At 45.4% G+C, this 21,499-nt stretch overlaps 1 protein-coding gene across 1 annotated transcript in view; it reads left to right on the top strand.

Annotated features, from left to right (window-relative positions):
- The window catches only part of LOC126455554 (uncharacterized), a 48,091-nt gene that overhangs the window by 13,778 nt on the left and 12,814 nt on the right, over positions 1-21,499 (top strand). Inside the window, exons 3-4 of the mRNA XM_050091310.1 lie at positions 17,242-17,349; positions 21,055-21,203. Coding sequence (XP_049947267.1) covers positions 17,242-17,349; positions 21,055-21,203 — 257 coding nt within the window. The remainder of the gene's footprint in view (positions 1-17,241; positions 17,350-21,054; positions 21,204-21,499) is intronic.

Genomic DNA, 21,499 nt, shown 5'->3' with positions numbered 1-21,499 from the left:
TAAAAAATGCTGAAAACTCTTTAAAGAAATATTATAGATGACATGGGCAAGCTAATTTACATTAATAATACACACTTTTTATAAATTCTGATACATTTAGATCAAGCAATAATTCAACTCACATTAGTTCGTAATTTCTCCTTCAATGGCGGCTAAATCTAGATACAGACAAATGACGTCTACCCATTCACCAAATACATCGATACAGCTTCCTACCGCTTTCAGCTCTAAACGAGGAAGACCAAAGAATACATAGTGCATTGTGCTTTTATAGTATTGCTGACTATTAACATTTCTTTGTAATTTCACGACATTATTTCCCTCTGGCTGAATTTCACATCTCTGTTATCTCAGATATTGACACATTTCGCAATTACATATTTAATATAGAAATATTACCATCCTAAATACAGAGAGAATATTACTACAAAAAATATTACAATAATAACAAATGTCTTTTACACAAAATTCAATAATATTTTTTGTTAAATAATTACATTATATACAAATTGCTCAGAGTGGCGTATATGGTACAAATAAATTTCAGTTTGTTAATGTGTGAGTTTGCCAGGGAACGTTACAGTATGTTAAGGAAGTCGAAATTGTGTGTGGTTCATTCACGTCGATGCGAGGGTTTAAATACTAGCTGCCATCTTTGCGAGAGGCTTTCTGGCTGAGGAAGACTTTACATTTCGTTCGCGTGGTCGTTGGTTTTGAGATCCGGAACAGAATGTTTGTATGAGTGACAGTAGATTGTGCTTGAGTGAGTCGAATGGACTTATGATATTCGTGTGAGTCGATAGTGAACACTCTGAAATATTTTCAACTTGGGACTTAGAACATTTTGCATCAGGTGAACTGGCTTAGTCGTGGACTCAAAAGCTGGAGAATACTCTAAAATATTTTCAACGTGTGATCTTCGAATTTTAATATCTTATTCGAAAATATTACTATTTTTTAGTTAGCTAGTGTCTTTTGTAAGAAGAAATTATTATTGTTATGAACACAATGTGTTTTTACAAGCGGTGTACGTCAAAATGTTTAAAGGCTGTACAGTATTTAAGATCAGAAAGTTTAATACTTCGTCTATAAACGTGAAAGTAATTGCGTGGGTTCTTGTTAGTACGTACAGAAATAATATCTATCCACTTTTGTACTCAGTACTTTACATACTGAAAGTAATTGGAGCTTAAGTCTTTTAAAGTATTCCGGTACAAGTGAAAATAATTTAGTCTGTGTATGCAAGAAAAACAGTCTCGCAACGTTAAACGTCTGTACTTGCGTGCGTATAATGTATAAATTAAACACCCTAAAAATACTATTTAAATACTGGAAAATAACCCCCGTAAGTCAGTAATGTTGTCAAGGTTTAATATCTTTCACTTTTATATCAGCATAAACTGAGAATTAATTATTTTACGGTACCTTAAGCCTTGAGCCAGACCGTTACTGATTATGAACTTTTTACTTACAGATATACCTTCTGTAGAAAGTCTGATCTCATAACTCTTGTGGAATAATAATATAACTATATGTGTGCTTTAGGTTGCGCCATTTCATAAATAATTACTGAAAATTAAAATTGCCCCGTAATGGCGGACAACAAGGACATACCAATGTTGTCTCCGCAGCAGCGTGTGCTAAAAATGCGGAAAACTAAAGAATGAGGCAAATTGTAATTACATTTGCGTAAATGAAAACATGTAACCTCAATTACTGCTAAGTCTGTTTCAGAATAAATCAAATTTAAGAACAACAAACGTAAGTACAGCAATTCGCTATTACTCACATCGAGTGCATCAGATCGGTAGCGAGCGAACACAAGACAATAGCAAAGAGAGCGAAAAACGAACAGAACCGCGAGCGATAATCTTATCGCATGATTATATATATATATGAAATGATAACAGCCAGCGATTACATGTTGGCTTCTTCTATATACATTCTTGTCATAGTCTTTAGCAGTAACGAACGAAATATTTACTGAACCTACATAAATACAGATTTCATCACTGTTTCTAGTATCAGAATAATATTTTAGTTTTAACTAAAATCCACATAGTTTGTGTATTTTATATTTTGTTGTGAAAACTATCCATGGGGTGCTATAGAATATTTCACGTTAGATGATCTAGTGTCAATTTTGAAAAACATTACTGCGGTCATTTTTAGTGTGATCTGTGCTTGGAGTTTAGTTATTTTGCAATTATAGAGCTTTAATTATAGACTTTGCTGAAAGATTATTTTTCCATGATTTTTCCTGTAGTTTATGCAAACGTGAGGTGCTGTCCTGTTTCATTTAAATCCTCACTCAGATCATCATCATTTCAGTGATGAACAATTATTAACCATGATAAGTTCTACTTTGAAATAAACTCAGTTTTGTTAAAATTTAAAACGAGTAGTGAACACTATTTTCATTACAAGTTGCTGTCCGCGTTTATACGACCTTGTCTGCATTTTTTAGAGTTAATGTGACAGATGTGTTGGTTGTCCCTAGACTCTAGTGTAGCCTACACTTAAAAACCAAGCAATTCAGAGGTCATGCAAACAGTGGCTTTTTGATTTCAATCCGTCATTTGCTCACTGGCTGGTGGTGGCTCATGAGCTATTGACAGAACAATTATTTTGTGAAAACAACAAGTTTTTGATTCTCTATTCATCATTTGTTATCCGTATAGTCTCATGTGGTTGTTCTCGTCTGAGAGCATTTGCCTTCATTATCATCATCCGTCATGTCACATAGGACAGCAATAAGTTATTATGAAAGCACCTGTTATCTTTCTCTTTTTGTTATGGATCCACTTATCATAGTTTAGTATATCTGAAACTTCATCAGGAGGAAATGTTTTTAGTTTAATGCGGGATATTCAGCAAAGATTTCACCAATTAATGTCTTCAATTTGTAGAGCTTGGATGGGAAAATTAGTTCATGGGTGTTCTCATTGTAGGCACTGTCATATTCCAACAGGAAACAGAAAAATGGAGAAGATTATAATTGTATGTTAAAACTACCTGTTTTATTATTTTTTTTATTAAACACTGACCTGCAGAATTTTCCCTAACAAGGACAACTCAGACTTAACCTATTCATTTATTAACCACAATATACAAGTTCAACGCAGTCTGACTGCTATACATTAACAACATGACTTCCAATAATTATCACAACAGAATGCCCGTGAATTGCAAGAAATCTTAACAATAATACAAATCCAAAACATATGAAATGAGAGAAATATGAAACTACCTCCAGCTCTGTTAATTAACTAAACTCATTTCAATCACGAATCCCAATAGTGCAAACCCGTTTCTTTTTCATAAGTTACTTATCTCACATAAAATCCTCATAACAAGAATTACAGTAATTACAGCAAGTAGCACCTACAGCCAGCTAAATAAAAAGATTCTAAGTACTATGGACTCCAACTACTAGGAGGCTTATGGTTTGCGAAAGAAAGATTTTGTTGGTTGGTTGGTTGGTTTGGGGAAGGAGACCAGACAGCGTGGTCATCGGTCTCATCGGATTGGGGAAGGATGGGGAAGGAAGTCGGCCGTGCCCTTCCAGAGGAACCGTCCCGGCATTTGCCTGGAGTGATTTAGGGAAATCACGGAAAACCCAAATCAGGATGGCTGGACGCCGGATTGAACCGTCGTCCTCCCGAATGCGAGTCCAGTGTCTAACCACTGCGCCACCTCGCTCGGTAAGATTTTGTTGAAGAGCAGACAATTCATTTAGAGAATTTTACCTTATTCATGTGACATCCGGTTCCAAAAATTATGTAGTAGTCAATAATTCCATTGCCCAAACATTATCAAACAAACATACATCATCATACATTTTCTTGCGTATTTTCTTATAATCACATCATTTCGTCTCACTTTACAATGCATGTCCTACCAACATAGAGTCTCCACTATGAATGTCATGTCCATACACTTCCCTATCCACTCGCTAACCGCTAGTCCGTCCAACCACAGAATCTTTTGCTGATGGCGCAGAGCGCTGTCAGCGATATTAACAATGTCAATATCGCTGCCAACATACAAACAGGCTGCTTACAGTGTCTTCTCAAATTCGATAAGTTGTACATTGGATATGAGTCCAGGATCTGATTTGGGCAAGGCTGATTTGGGAAGACTACCGACCATTGCTTCCTTTAGGTTACCATCCTGCCATTCATCCCAACTGTCCTAAAGGATAGCCCTAACGAGGATTTGAATCTCGTTTGTTCCGACGGCAGACCTTGCTTTTCCATAGTTCTTCCTAAATCGCTTAAGATAAATTCCGCCATTGTTCATTCCAAAATGACTAGTCCAGTTTCTTTCTTATCCTTCTCTAACCAGAGGCATCAATCTGTCTCCGACAGCCTAGTCGTCCTCCCTTCGGTGGAAATCTCTTGCACTTTGTGAGAAGGCAAAAACAGTGGAGCTCCTGCACAGTCTCATGAAAACGGAACACGTATCTGTGTCGAGTTGTTGGAGGTGGGGAGGGTGGGGGGGGGGGGGGGGGGGGGAAATGTACGAATATAGATGTGTGTGAACTCAAAGCAGTCCTACTTCGAAGATGACAACAACTAATTAACCAGAACTGATAACTCCACAAACCTGTAGCATCGGTTACATTTCCACTGTGGCATGCATGAATGCGTCTGTAGTAAACTGCTCGATCACTGGTCCTGAGTTGATAGATTATGCGAAAAATATCACAGTGTAAGGGCACAGTAATACCTGACATCAAACACATCCACAGTAATGTCAACAGTCTGGAGTTGCTTGCGTATGTATACACTACTTGATCAAAAGTATTTGGACGCCTAAGAGGGGCATTAATGTGTGTTCTGTCCACCCTTCGCCCTCATGATGCCTTGGTCTTTGCTGGGGGCAATTTCAATGAGATGTCTACTGGTGGACAAAACCAGAGGAGGTACTGATGTTGGACGTAGAGGTCTGGTGTGAAATCTACGTTCTAAGTAGTCCAAAAGGTGTTCCATTGGGTTCAACTCGGGACTCTGGATATACCAGTCCGTTTCAGGAATGTTACTGTCTACAGACCATTGCCTCACAAATACCACTTTATCGTAAGATGCATTGCCATATCTCCGAACTGTTCGTCCACTGAAAGTAGCGCACGTAACTACCGGGCGAGGTGGCGCACTGGACTTGCATTCGGGAAGACGACGTTACGTGGACGACACGTTCGTCATCTGGCCACATGGTGTGGATAAACTCCTTGACTTCCTTACACATCTAAACTCCATACACCCCAACATCAAATTCACTATGGAGACTGAAACGGAGGGTACATTACCTTTCCTTGACGTCTTAGTCAAGAGAAGGGCTGACGGCACCCTAGGTCATGTGGTGTATCGGAAGACTACGCACACTGATCTGTATTTGCACGCAGACAGCTGCCACCACCTTTCACAGAGGAATGGGGTACCTAAAACTCTAGTACATAGGGCGCGCACTATCTCTGACGCAGAGTGTCTACCCCAGGAATTGGAACATCTGAGAACTGTATTTCGAAAAAATGAGTACTCAGAGTGGCAGATTCAACGTGCTCTCCGCCCAACCACTGCAGCACAACCTGTTGAGATGGATGAAGTCACGAGGGAGGAGGTAGGCAGTGCATTTATCCCATACACAGGCGCACTCTCTGGGAAAATCGCCCGCATTCTGAAGAAACAACGGGTCGGAACTGTGTTTTGTCCTCCAAATAAAACTCGTGCACTGGTGGGGAGCGCCAAAGATGACCTGGGTTTGAGGAAGGCCGGCGTGTACCAGATTCCGTGTCAATGTGGCAAGTCGTATATTGGTCAGACGATGCGTACCGTCGAGGATCGATGCCGTGAACACCAGAGGCACACTCGACTGATGTATCCGAGCAAGTCGGCGGTCGCTGAACATTGTTTGTCGGAAAATCACGCCATGGAGTATGACCGCACGAGGATTCTGGTACAGACGTCGAGATACAGGGACAGCGTTGTTAGAGAGGCCATCGAAATTCGCACCAATGACGACCTCATAAACCGTGACTGTGGCTATAATCTTAGCAAGGCTTGGGAACCAGCGATCGGATTAATCAAGAGTAAATCGAGCAAACGTATAGTTGTGACGGCCACGGCGGACAGAGCCATCACACCGACGTCATCTCAGACGCCGTCGCAATCTGTTCCACCGCGCGACCGTGGCGCGGGGCGCGGACGGCGGAGGGAGCGCGCCGCGTGCGGAGGGTATTTAAATCGGCCGCCGCCGCGACCGAAATCAAAAGTTTCGCGCGAGAGATGTCGAAGCGAACGGAGCTACGTACTGCGAAGGGTGTGGCAGATCGCCGTCCGGCGGAGCTTGCAACGTCGGCGGCCCCATCTGGCCCCCCACTTATGACGGACCACGCAACGAATGAGGACATGATGGATATCGCTATGGATGCGCTTACAGTTCCGCTTCCGGAGTCGGAAGAAGACGAGCCGTCTGCCGTACCACCACCTCGTCGGCAATCCGGCAAAAGCAGAAGAGAAGACGATACGGCCCCTACCGGCGGGCGCAGCTCCCCGGCTGAGAAGCGATCGAAACGAACGCCTGCTGACGATGCTGACGGATTCACTCGCCCGAAGCGACGCCATACAGCGCGACGACGGGTGCTGTCCACCCACGAGCCGGCATCCACTGCCAACACTTTTGCTGCCCTTGAGGATGCCCCAGAGGAACCACCGCGCCCTTCCACGGCGCCAAGGAGGGATGCGCCACTTCCGCCGATCGTTCTGAAATACGAAGGGACCTTCTGGCAGCTGCAACAGCTTCTCAATGGCTGGACGACGGCAGTCTAAAATGTGAAGGTCGCCGGACGAGACATGTACAAGATTACGCTGCGCTCAGCAGACGACTACCGACGCGTGACGCAGGAGGCGTCTGAAAGGGCAATTCCTTTCTTCACTCACGCCACCACACCGGACCGCGTCCTGAAGATTGTCATCCGGCATCTGCCCTTCAACATGGAGCCGGATCACATTAAAGAAGAACTCGAAGAGCTCGACTTCAGTGTCAGAACTGTGGTCAAGATGAAGCAGCCCAAATCACGTGACTACATGCCCCTGTTTCTCGTCATCGCAACCGATACAATCGAGAACAGGAAGCTCTACCAGCTCACCCGACTCGCCAACGTCTTGGTGACCACAGAAGACTTGCGCACCAAGAGAGGCCCTGTTCAGTGCTACCGGTGCCAGGGCATCAACCATGTCGCCCGGCATTGCTCCATGCCTGAAAAATGTGTGAAGTGCGCCGGTGCACACCCGGCGAAGGACTGCCCCATCCCTCGGAAGCAGCCGCCAACGTGCGCTCTCTGTGGGGGCGCTCACGTTGCCAGCTACCGCGGCTGTGAAGCTTGGAGACGCGCCAGTGCTCGTCAGCGAGGCCAGCCAGTCGCCGCGAAACAGAAGAAGCCTGCCAAGGCTGAACCTACAATCTCCCACGCCACGGTTGTCGCCAGAGGACTGGCGCCCCGCCGACCCAACAGCGATGACGCCGACCATGCAGGCCCACAGGCCCGTCGCCGCAATGAAGACTCCCACACCCGCGACGTTTTTGAAGACGCAGGGGCACGACATCCACTACTAAACTGCGCCACTCCACCTGTGCAGAATTCGTCGGACCCGGAATCGGGCGCCTCCTCTGCTGCTCTACCCGTGACGTCTGGTGCAAGCCCCCAACGCCGCGGCGGCCGGCGCAAGACGGGGGGTCGCACAACCAACGCCCCAGAAGAAGCCACATACAATGGCGAAGAGGTGGCCACTTCCATCGGCGCCAGAGAAGATACGGCTCCTGCCGCCTCCGCCACGGACATCGCCAGTCTGATTACTCAACTCACCGCACTTGTGGCGAGCACAACAAAACTGCTTGATGTCCTCACGCAGCACCTGACCGCTGCACAGAAGATTGCCGCTCCAGCAGCCACCAGACGCTCCTCCACTACTCATTATGGGAAGTGTTAGAGGGCTCACGGTCGTCGCGTGGAACACCCTCTGTCTACGCACACAAGCTGGCGAATTTCGTCAATTTCTTCGTGATGAAGCCGTGGACATCTGTCTGCTCAGCGAAACCCGCCTTAAACCAGGCATTGCAGTCAAAGCGCCGAACTACTCCTGTTACCGTGCTGACAGGCCAACTGCCGGCGGAGGAATGGCCATCTACATACGGAATGGGATCCGTCACCACCAGATTCAACTGCCGCCGCTCGTGACTCTGGAGGCGATTGGAGTTGTCGCGCACACGTCAGCGGGAGCCATAACCTTCATTGCCATCTACAAACCACCGTCGCATCCATGGGTAGATGCGGACTTAGAATCTCTTCTCTCCATCGGAGGCAAGCTGTTCATCGCTGGAGACTATAACTCCAAGCACGTCGCTCGGCGTTCACGACTCACCAACAGAGACGGACGCCGCGTCCTCCGAATCGTGGATCGCAATGACGCCGTGGTAGTGGGTCCCTATGATCCCACCATCTTCCCCGCTAATGGACAACCGGACATCGTCGACTTCGCGGTCGTGAAAGGCATTCCGCACCGCATCCTCGCCTCGACACGGAATGTTCTCTCCTCTGACCATGTGCCAGTTGTTTTTGACGTCGACCTCGACCCACTGCAGTTACCCAGGCGTGGGGTGTCACTCTCTGGAGTCAACTGGGATCTCTTTCGCCACACCCTGACCGAGTCCCTAGCTGGGATGCCACCTGTAGACGACGCGGAAGCTGAAGATTCCCTCCTCCACTTCACGGACGCCGCCCTCGCCGCAGTCACTGAAGCGGCTCCGCCCAGACGCGAGCGCCAGGACCACTCTCGACAGCTGCCCCCCGATCTCCTTGCACAAATTGCCGAGAAGAACAGAGTGTACCGCGAATGGCAGCGTACACGGAGCCCCGCCACCAAACGGCAACTCAACCGTATGCGGCGCGAAATCACGGTGGCTGTGAACAATCACCGCAACCGGGAGTGGGCTAGCCGTGTGGCGACTCTTCAGCTTGACGACGGGTCTGCCTGGAGGACCGCGAAACACTTCCTACGGCGAACGCAGCGTATGCCGCCTCTCCGAACTGCAACCGGAACTGTCTGTGAACCAAACGCGAAGGCTGATGCCCTCGCCGACGTTTTTGAAGAGAACTTCAAGCCTGTAGAGGATCCACTGGACGCAGAACATGAAGAGATGGTCGCTGACCGGCTCCCTCGCTATCTGGAAACGGAGGACGATGATGACATTGAGGCCACAACTCCTGAAGAAGTCTCGGCGGCTCTGAAGGCCCTCAATCCAAAGAGAGCTGCAGGCCCTGACGACGTCTCCACTGCCATGCTGAAACAACTGCCTGAGGACGCCTCTACTCACCTGGCTGCAATCTTCAACAAGATCTTTCGCACCGGTCACTTTCCCCTGCAGTGGAAGCATGCTGAGATTGTGGCTATTCCTAAGATGGGAAAAGATCTCCGGCAGCCGAAGAGCTATCGCCCAATTAGTCTGCTGCCTGCCATCTCGAAAGTTTTCGAGCGCATCTACCTGAAGAGGCTACAGCAACACGTCACCGCCGAAGCTCTACTCCCAGATGCCCAGTTCGGCTTCCGTAAGGGCCACTCTACGGAGCACCAACTTCTCCGACTCGTGGAAGAAGCCTTCGATTCCCTGGAGAGGCGCGAATACTTCGGAGCAGTCTTCCTTGATGTCTCGCGCGCTTTTGACAGCGTCTGGCACGATGGGCTGCTCTTCAAACTTCTCGAAATGGGGGTCCCTGGATCCCACATCCGTCTGCTACGGTCCTTCCTCGATGGACGGACTTTTCACGTCCGTGCAGAAACTGGCCTGTCGACAGTCCGTCCCATCAGAGCAGGCGTGCCACAAGGGTCGGTCTTGGGGCCGATCCTGTACACGCTCTACACGGCTGATACGCCGACGGTCCCTCGTGTGCATCTAGCACTGTACGCCGACGACACTGCGCTCTACTCTCGAAGTATGCGCGCGGACACACTTCGCCAGAGGTTGCAGCACGCTGTCGACACCCTAGCCGATTGGGCCGTCAAGTAGAAACTGCAGTTCAATGGCGCCAAGACGCAATTTTTCATTGCAACCCGTCGTGTCATCCCAGCCGCTCTGCCCCCACTCGTCGTTGGAGGCAGTCCTGTCAACTGGCGACCGACAGCGCAGTATCTTGGGATCACCATAGATCGCCGCCTCACCTGGGGCCCACACGTGAAGGGCGTCGTAAACAAAGCAAGGGGTCGACTTCTCCAGCTCTACCCCCTGCTCAACCCGACGTCGACTCTTCCTCCGCGACTGGGCGTCACGTTGTACAGGGCGCTAATCCGCCCTGTCTTCGATTACGCGGCTGTCGTCTGGGGGAATGCGGCAGACGACCACCTGAAGAAACTACAATCTCTGCAGAACAGTGCTCTCCGCCTCGCACTGCATCTGCCGCGGGACTTCCCATCTGGACCACTGCACGACCTCGCTGAGGTCCGCAAAGTCAAGGACCACGTCCGTATGGTTGCCCGCCGCTTCTACGAACAGGCGCGGCAATCCGAGAACCGGTACATACGCTCTCTGGGGCAGAAGATACGGCGCAATGCCAACACACGCTAGCCCCAGCTCCTTACGGCATAGGCTGTAACTGAAGAAGAAGACAGAGTGGAAACAACCAGAAGCCAATCACCTCTAGAAGACGCACCACCAGAATAAATAGGAGGCAAAACATGTATATGTTGTGAACTCCGCTTTACTCGAAGACTGAAGTTTCTTCGCGAAGAAGCCACGCTGGACCGAAATCAGTTCCCTCTGAGCAGCCATAGCGTACGGATCTCCGTGCTGGCACGTTCACAGGAGCTCAGTCCGTCAGTTCACCTGATAATGGCGACATGTATGATCGCCGAAATATTGTGGCCGTTGGACACTATAGACCGGCAGCATACCCGTGGATATTTTGATTATCAAATACGCCAGAAGAAACTCAAGAGTCACCTCATAGATACACTGTTTATGCTCCTCTACATATGTCAGTTTTCCTTAGCAACAGTAATAGTTCAATTTTCTTTCTAAAAAGTGGAGAATATGATGGGGACCCAGAAACTAGTATAGTTTCACTAGTCAACGCTCTCTGACTATAACTTATTTTGCGAGACAATAAAATACAGCAGTGGGCTTAATTAACTTCAGAAAAGGAACCATTCATGAAAGAAATCAAAACAACACTATTTTTAAAACGAGCTTAAGTTATTTGCCTTTTTATCACCTGCGAAGCAGGTATTCTAGACAATAGTATTTACAAAATCTTGCACAGTAATTCTACAAAACAATATTTTGTAATAAACTAAGGATACTTTAGCAAAAGCCTATCCAATTTCACTTTTGTGGTTTTAACTTTAACTTCTACTACTCCTTTTACACTAGACCAAAAAATCGCTTTTAAACACGTGAATGCGAGAATTGTTCATTTAAATCAGGAAACACGGTTTTAGTAGCACTTAGGTAAAGACCCTGCATAGGTTCGTGATCAGGATAGAAAATTTAATTTTTAATGTTTTTATTATTATTAAAACCACACACAAATTAACTGGTCCATTCACTTATACATTACTGAAAGTATGAAGTTAGTGAAGCAGTGGCGAAGATTGGTGGCAAGCGACATGGAAGCTAACTGTAATCACTGCTCTTGATGTTCGAATGCTCTATAAAATCTCTTCTTGGGGTCGGATTTTCAACATATTAGAGCCATTCCTTTATGCCGAGAATACCCAATAATAGCCAGATCCACATCCGAGGCAAATCCTCTGTAAAGCAGCTTCCAATTGCCTCTCTTAGCACCGTTGAAGTGTACCGAACTACGGCTAGCCACACACTGTGTACCGTTCACACAAAGGCGCCGCTGAGTTCGACCGCCAAAACCACCTTTAACATCGCGCCATTCCACTTCCATTGCGAGGGGGGGAGGGGAGCGGAGAGTGGGGAGGGGAGGGGGAGAGGGGAGAGGAGGGGTCTTCCCTACAGCTTTTACATGTTACAAGTATGAACCAGCTTTCAATAAACATTTTCGTTTTATGAACATACACATATTATAATAATTTATCATTTTAACATATCCTTTCGCTTTTTTCATATATGCGTTACAAAACTCTAATTTTCTTGCCATAGCTCAACGACTTTAAATAACAAAGAATACACACTCCAAAACTGCAGATACACAATTACGTAACATAAACCTACTTCTAAACGATATAAGTGTTACACACTCCCCCAAATCAACCAGCCAACTAACCACACAATGCTGTGTTTTATAAACTGCTTTAAGGGGATCTCACCCTAACCACGAAAAACACCCTCCAACACATCCCTTGTACTTCAATGTCAGCATTACACATGGTGGCAAGTAATGTACTACAGGAAATCGGCAAACCCAAACCCTTCCATCGGATTGCCACAGCGTATAGCGTGGTTAATCATTTCAAGTCATGCGTTCCCAGTCATCAACTGTCCAGCCGCTTCGCTCTTTACACCACCTCAAGTGTCGCTTAGCATTGACTAGAGACATTTGTGAGGATTATGAGGAGCTTCTCGATCACTGAACGCCATTCTTTTTAACTCCATACGCACAGTCATTGTGCTAGCTGGGCTGCTCGTGGCATTTTGGAACTCAAGATTGATTCCTTCCTCTGATTACATGCGATTTTATACAACCACCCTATGAAGCGCCGCAGTGCACTCAGAACTGATGGAGGGGAGTCCATAAAAACCCTATATCGTAAAATTAGGGGACACTGGAAGACAATGGTGGAATGTGATATCTGTACACACCTTACCGGCGATGCACCGTTGAAGCAGCTCGTTGTTAAGAAATGCTATTACATGTAGGTGTCACTGCGGTAGTTCCCCGACCTGCTGAAAAATAAAATTGTCAACATGTTCCCACAATTGTAGAAGATGCCAGAACTTGTGCATATACCATTCCTGTAACCATCTTGTAAGCATCTTTTCCGCAAAATAGAATAGACTGGAAACGTTCCACGAGAAGCGGCGCAAAACACATGAAGTTTTGGAGAGGTTCTTGTTTTACATTGATATGTGGCCGCTGTGTTCCCCCTGTTATGTTTTTTTCATTTTTCCACTTAAATGAAACGTAGCCGTATTACTAAACACCAAAGGTGAAAGGCAACTACACTGAAGCGCCAAAGAAACTCATATAGGCACGCGTGATCAAATACAGAGATATTTAAACAGGTAGAAGACGGCACTGCAGTCAGCAACACCTATATAACAAGTGTCTGGCGCAGTTAGATCAGTTACTGTGCTACAATGGCAGGTTATCAAGATCACGTGGTGTCATAATTAGCGCACGAGCTATGGGTCACAGCATCTGCGAGGTAACGATGAAGTGGGGATTTTCCCGTATGACCATTTCACGAATGCACCATGAATATCAGGAATCCGGTAAAACATTAAATCTCCGACATCGCTGCGGCCGGAAAAAAATATTGCAAGAACGGGATCAACGACTACTGAAGAGAATCGTTCAGCCCTTCCGCAAATTCCTGCAGATTTCAATGCTGGGCCATCAACAAATGTCAGTGTGCGAACCGTTCAACAAAACATCATCGATGTACCCTTGATGCCTGCACGACACAAAGCTTTACCCCTCTCCTGGGCCCGTCAACACCGATACTGATGACTGGAAATATGTTGCGTGATCGGACAAATCTCATTTCAAATTGTATCGAGCGAATGGACGTGTACGGGTATGGAGACAACCTCATCAATCCGTGGACTCTATATGTCATCAGGGGACTCTTCAAGCTGGTGGAGGTTCTGCAATGGTGTGGGGCGTGTGCAGCTGGAGTGATGTGAGACCTCTGATACGTCTAGGTGACACGTACGTAAGCATCCTGTCTGATCACCTGCCTCAATTCATGTCCAATGTGCATTTCGACGAACTTGGGCAATTCCAGCAGGACATTGTAACATTCCACATGTCCAGAATTTCTACAGAGTGGCTCCAGGAACACTCTTCTGAGTTTAAACTCTTCCACTGGCCACCAAACTCCCCAGACATGAACATTATTGAGGATATCTGGAATGCCTTGCAACGTGCTGTTCAGAAGAGTTCTCCACCCCTTGTACTCTTACGGATTTATGGACAGTCCTGCAGGATTCCTGAAGTCAGTTACGTCCAGCACTACTTCAGACTTAGTCGAGTCCATGGCACGTCGTGTTGCGGGAATTCTGCGTGCTCGCTGGGGCCCTACACGATACTAAGTAGGTTTACCAGTTTCTTTGGCTCTTCAGTGTATTGTGCTGGATGTCCACAGCGAGAATAAATTCTCTGTTTCAATTGAGCCCTGTATTATTCGAAACTCAAATGTCGCCACAAAACACGCCGCATACAGACGTGAAGAATGGCTAATTTTCGGCTGGCACAAAGAGTAGTCGTCTATGGAGTACCTGCAGAACTGTTGGATGCGGTCTACATCTTGAACGGGCACATGGGGCACTTCTGCGGGTATACATAAACGAATCGAGCCTTGAAAACGCCAGATACACTCTTCGAATGCTTTGAACTGTCGCGGCGCAGTGTTGTATTGTCGATAGACTTATAAAGTTAGTTTGTTTACAACGTTTGAAGTAGTATGATTGGGGCCGTGAAGAGCTTGTTTGCTTCGCTAACACGGGAGAGAGCAATGTGGAGGTGACTGCGAAAAGCAACTGACGATGAGGCGCACGTCCGCAATATGCAGCGTCTGGTCTTGTGCTTTGTTTATGGTCAAGGCCTAACATAAGCTCACCATGAACTGTGCGCGTTTAAAGGGAAATGGTAAATGGTCAGGCACAAGTGGTATTCAGGGTATAAAAACACTCCGGCATGTGACACTTGCAAGCAAAATTTCCGCTTCTATACGACGCTTTCGATCAGAGTTACGCCGCACTTTCCTTTCCGAAGGAATTTCCAAAGAACGAGTTACAGCCTGTTGTTCTCGAACCACAGTAAGTCTCGCCTCATGATATTCAATGGATTTTTAAAAGCGTATAGTCCTCAGCCTTTTAGCCGTTATGATTTATTCAAAAAGGTAAGCTTCTTATGCGTAAACGAAACTAATTCAAAATGTAATGAGGAGGCACAAAAATCACAAAGCAAACTTAATATTCGTTTTTCCTAGCAACGAACCTATCGAAAGAAACAAAGCAATGTCAATGAGTTTTTAATACAGCAAAGTAAATTCGCTGTTAGTTTGCATTCATAAAAAAAGGATTGCGGCGCTTAGTTCTGTGGCTGACGTAAACTTCAAAAAATACGTCTGTGACTGAGATAATTAAACTAACAGCGCCATCTGTTGGTTCTTTGGTGCACTACACTGTGATGATTAAATATCCGAATTAGTAAGCTGACCAGACGATTTCAGATAAAACTTTAAATTTCGATATCTTTTTGCTGTGTCCCGATTTTGATGAAACGTTACTCCAAGCTACACTCAAGTTACTTGTGAAAATCCCATGAAAATACGTCTTTTGGTTTTTCGGATCAGCTTGTTCAACAAATACAGACATAAGTTTTACAGTTTTATTATTAGTATGTAAACAGATAATGATATCGACATTAAGTTGGTTCCTAACGAATGGCCTAACTAAAATCAATCTCTAATTAATTGGTGCATAATGCGTTCTATAACCTTAACAGAATCCGTCCATAACTCTAGACGTGGTTTCTTAGGACCTAAGTCGATCTGACCAAACGACACGTCGTTGGCATCAATAACAACTGTCTGCCAACTTCTTGGCACTTCATGTGCCCCTGATTTTACCATTTAATCATTTCATCGCTCGTTATGGTATTTTTGAGATTTGCTCACAGTCTCACAGGTTGTACGGCTTATAATCTAGCTTCCCTCTATCGCAACGATAAGTAGCCGTGTTTAACACCTTGAGCAAACGCCACAAAACTGATACGCCAGTCTACTACATTCATTTGGGATCTGTTGATTAAAATTTCATACCTGTACGAGTTTATTTTGAGTGGTACAAAAGTTATTCCTACACATGAATAATGGCGTGAGTACGTGATGGCCATTCGGTAAGTCTGACGTTATTGCGACTTTACCAGTGGTAGCATTACAGCACGCCTATAAGTAGGTGTACGAGCAGCTTACAGAAATTCTTCTGTCTTCAACGAACGTCGAATCATTGGCAAGAGGGACATGGAAGCATCAGTCCGAAAGACTACACAGACCATTGGCTGCAGTGTAATGACTGCAGAGCGAGTTGTGGCGAGATGAAATCAGGACAACAGTGTGGCGCGAAGACTGCAAACGGGTCGTTCCAGGAGCCGTAGGATTGGTCGACCGGCTCTGACGACTATATGGATGGCGACAGTTGAAATCTGAGCTGAGGTTAGAGGCCGGGTGTCACCACGATCCGTAGGGAACAGATTACTGGAAACTACATGGATATTTCGAGATACTCTGCGTCATCTACCGCTGACACAGCGCCGTAGTCAACAGAGACTTACGTGGCATAGAGCCAGAGTGAACTGGGATACTGAATGGCATTACGCAGTGTTCACAGATGAATATCGCTTCTGATCGTGGCCGTCAGTTCGAAGTCAATAAATCCGCAGACGATGAGGTGGAAGATCTCAGGAAGCAGCAGTTCTCGTGATCCATAGCTCGAAAACTCCTGTAATCATTGTATATGGAGCTATTGGAAATACTCTGGTAATTTTGGAAGGAAAGCTAAACGCTCGCCAGTATGTGGCAAGAGTGATAGACTTTGCTGTCACACCTTTCGTGACCAGGATGCCATTTTTTTTTCTATTCCAGCAGGGTAATGCAAGCCGCTACACTACAGTTTGCATGACTAGCGCCTTGAGGAATGAAACCCAGCCCCCTCATATGTCAGCCATAGAATGGGAAGAGGTATACTTTCATACCAGCCTACAGCCATCGATCTTAATGAAGCTATGTTTCAGGCCTCAAGGTCACATAAGGTGGCTGTTTGCTTTCATGCCACATCGAATATAAAAGCGTACTGATGCCCGTGGTGGGTCACACGTCATGCTAATGGACATCAGTTAAAAATGGGGTAAAAGGTAGATTATTTAGCACTCGTTTTTTTTAATGAACAGCTCCACAAGGTTTGATATCGGACTGGTGTTTCTTGGCGTAATTCTTTCCATTACTATCAGTGCAGAACCGTGTTGGTGCTCTGAGTGTCCTCCTTTTGCAGGGTGAGGCGATGGTGCGCCGTTCTCGGGACCCGAGATACGCATGGCTGGCCCGCCGCCAGAGGTTCTCAGCAAGCGACACGGCGCGCCTGCGCGAAGTCGCCAGCAAGGTAAGTGTTGACCAAAGTACTCTGCACCGGGTAATACTCGCAAACTCCCACCAGGTGTACACACGTTCTGTTGTGGAGTAAATAATACATGTCGAGGAGACTTCTGTGGTGTTGATTCGTCTTGTGTGCCTCCTAGGTCAACTAAGGCCAAAACAGATTAGGAGTCGAGATACACAGGAGGAACCGTGACCACATCGCTTCGTCTATTAGTGGGCAGAGGATTCGCAGTGATGACGACCGAACTGTGAATACAGATTATAACACCTTTACGCTACAAATGTAGGACGGAGTGGCGATGGAGAGGGCCAAAAATGAGCCATCACGGTGGTTAAAATTTGACAGTTGTGCAGACATGTTAAAAATCACTTTGTTTGCAAAAAAAAAGGTTACCGTAAATTAGATATAATTCTGACCATGTACGTAGTAACGGAGAAAAGTAATTACTGAAAATTTCATAACTGCCGACATGAACTAGTAACTTCTTATAATAAACAAAAATCGTCTGGATCACAACTTTTTATTTTTAGACTACCGACTTCAATCTCCGTTGCAGAACGTCTTTAGGTTTGACACCGCAAATTGCAGTTTGTCAACAGTTGTTTAAAACAGTTTTTACACAACTGTTGATAAACTGCACTCTGCGGCACCAGACCTGCACTATGTGTTCAAAAGTATCCGGCCACTCCGAAAAACATACGTTTTTCATATTAGGTGCATTGTGCTGCCACCTGCTGCCAGGTACTCCATATCAGCGACCTCAGTAGTCATTAGACATCAAGAGAGAGCAGAATGGGGCGCTCCGCCGAACTCACGGACTTCGAACGTGGTCAGGTGATTGGATGTCACTTGTGTCATACGTCTGTACGCGAGATTTCCACACTTCTAAACATCCCTAGGCCCACTGTTTTCGATGTGATACTGAAGTGGAAACGTGAAGGGACACGTACCGCACAAAAGCGTACAGGCCGACCACGTCTGTTGACTGACAGAGACCGCCGACAGTTGAAGAGGTTCATAATGTGTAAGGGGCAGACATCTATCCGGACCATCACACAGGAATTGCACACTGCATCAGGATCCACTGCAAGTACTGTGACAGTTTAGCAGGAAGTGAGAAAACTTGGATTTCATGGTCAAGCGGCTGCTCATAAGCCACACATCACGCCGGTAAATGCCAAACGACGCCTCGCTAGGTGGAAGCAGCGTGAATATTGCACGATTGAACAGTGGAAAAATGTTGTGTGGAGTGACGAATCACGGTACACAATGTGGCGATCCGATGACAGGGTGTGGATATGGTGAATTCCCGATGAACGCCATCTGCCAGAGTGTGTAGTGCCAACGATAAAATTCGGAGGCGGTGGTGTTATGGTGTGGTCGTGTTTTTCATGGAGGGAGCTTCCACCCCTTGTTCTGCGTTGCAATATCACAGCACAGACCTACACTGATGTTTTAAGCACCTTCTTGCTTCCTACTGTTGAAGAGCAATTCGGGGATGACGATTGCATGGCCCCTGCGTCCAAGCGGTTCTAAGACGCATCAGTCTGGAACCGCGCGACCGCTACGGTCGCAGGTTCGAATCCTGCCTCGGGCCTGGATGTGGGTGATGTCCTTAGGTTAGATAGGTTTAAGTAGTTCTAAGTTCTAGGGGACTGATGACCTCAGATGTTGAGTCCCATAGTGCTCAGAGCCATTTGAACCATTTTGTATTCCGGCTTTTAGTAAGGCGGACAGACCCCCATAACCTTTCCTTTCACCATTCAGTACCGGACTAAGTGATGTAACGTTATATTGACGTTTTGTCTAGTGTGAGCAAAACACCATCTGACGGTGTCGTTCCCTTTCTTTCTACCGACGTCCAATATGAACCGTTCTTCACTAAAAAATGTGGGTGCCAAATCGCACAGCTCGCACTCTCTGCAGACATGCGATTTTAGCGCCGTCTTGTGATAACATACACTTGTGGCAAGCCAGTTTCACAAGGGTATCTTACGGACTTGCCATTTGAATAAAACACTAACCAGAAAAACGTCGTTTTTGGAGAAAAGAAAATTTCAGAGTGTTGGTAAGTACAAAATTTTTCTATATGATTACAAGGGTCACCTAGTGTCAGTGTCTGATTATCACAAGGTCTCCGGTTCAGTTCTTGTAAGTGCCAGTTTTTTAAACTTTTATTTAAATTTTATATTTATTATCAAATTTTAATGTCAGTTAAATGATATGGTACCATACTTTTTAATAAAAGGTGATATGGTTTCTATTTTTAATTACCAATTAGATGAAAGTAAATTAAAATTTGACACAAACATGAAAAATGCCTTATTATTAAAAAAATATATACATACTAATACAGTTAAATCAGTAGAAATAAAAAGGTATTTTATTTAATATTATTGTATTGACAATTGTACTAAAATATAAATCAATATTTGTTAACATTTCTGTTTAAAAATAAATGTAAGTTTTAAATACATTGATTTTTAATTTACCAATTTTTAAATTGGGTTGATTGGTACAAAATAATTTCTCCTAGCACCATACAGACTGGTGTCCCCATATAAATTTATAATAGTGATTTTAACAGCTATGGAAATATTTCTAATATTTAAAACGAAAAACGTGGTGACATGCAACAGAGAATAGTAAGGAGAGGAACTATTGATGCATTAGTAGTTAAGTAGTGTATTAATAAGGAAGTGGACTATTCAGGCATAAGTTAAGATACATGTCCCCCATGTTTTTCGTTTTAAATTTAAAAAATATTTTCTTGACTACTAAAAATTCATGATCACAAATTTTCAGGGCCACCTACAGTGGGATTAGGAATCTGTATGGGGCTTAAAAACTTGGTATATTAAAATTCATTTTAATTTCAATAATTATTTTCTGATTATTAGTCTCGTGCGTGAAATTTTTCAATCGATTTCAAACATCTTGATGAGATAACAGCGGAGTTCACTTCACATGACACAGCTAATATTTTGCTTCCTTCTACGTATATCTTGCGAAAAGACCGTGAAGGTAAAAATGAGTGACATTCGAGCTCACACGGTAGTCGTTCTTCCCATGACTCATTCACGACTGGAACAGGAAAAGAGGGAAGTGGAATTGGTACACACACCACCCTCCACCACACACCACACAGGAAGGGAGTTAATATTGCATTGTAATCTAATTCTGACTTTTTAAAAAAATTTCAAGTCTCTAGCTCACTATGAAGGCTAAAATCAACTGCAGAATTTCTACTGAACAGACAGCCAGACGAGAAAAAGACCAAATAAGAACGTGATGATAAAAAGAATTTAAAAGATTTCCAGCTGGGGGTGGGGGGTGAGGGTGGACATAGCTGCGTACTGACCACTCTCGTAATATTTTGTACTTCACGAGTCACGGAAGTTTTCTAACTTTCAAGGAAGATTTTTGAGTTTTTATGAGATCTGCATCGTACTGTTTTAGTATGAAGAGGGAAGAGCAGTTCGTAAGCTCCCCTTGCAGTACAGGAATAATACGCTAGGGGCGCTGCACTAGACACAAGTGCCAGTAGTGGTCGACTGGGTCAAATAGTTGCTCTCGTAAATTGGCTTAATATAAGTCAGATATTTACAGCAAGGCAAAAACCTAATTGAGACAATGAAAATTTTAGAATAAAGCCCAAGGGAAACGTCGTGCAGGGGAGTTCCTCGTGGTGTCTGCTGGCTGTTGCAGATGCCGGAGGAAGCGCTGAGGGACGCCCTGGCGTCTGTGAAGGGGGCAGCCGCAGCAGACACGCTGGACGTCTTCACAGCGGCTGCGGTCATCGACGCCGTGCTGCGGTCCCACGCCAGGGAACACGAGAGCAGCGTCGTGCTGCGCAGGTTAGCGATTCGCAGTGAATCCTTCCACTAGACAAGATGGTTATTGCACATAGCGAAGTTACAGACTCGCTCATATAGTGTGACGTCTGTAGCCCTAGGGCTTCAGATGGGGTACCTTACGTACCAGGAGACTATAGGACTTATCACGTCGAAATTCGCCATGATTTTTTTACGACTCGTAGTTAGCGTCACTTAAAATCCCCATGCCAAATTTCAGCTGCCGATACATCCCGGAAGTCGGCTAAAAACATCACAAGATCGCATATTCCTGGCTTGGTGGTTGTAACTAAAGGTGG

The sequence above is a fragment of the Schistocerca serialis genome, chromosome 2 (genome assembly GCF_023864345.2).
Source record: "Schistocerca serialis cubense isolate TAMUIC-IGC-003099 chromosome 2, iqSchSeri2.2, whole genome shotgun sequence".
Classification (NCBI taxonomy): domain Eukaryota; kingdom Metazoa; phylum Arthropoda; class Insecta; order Orthoptera; family Acrididae; genus Schistocerca; species Schistocerca serialis.
The sequence above is the reverse complement of the archived record's forward strand: the minus strand, read 5'-3'. Positions and strand labels throughout refer to the sequence as shown.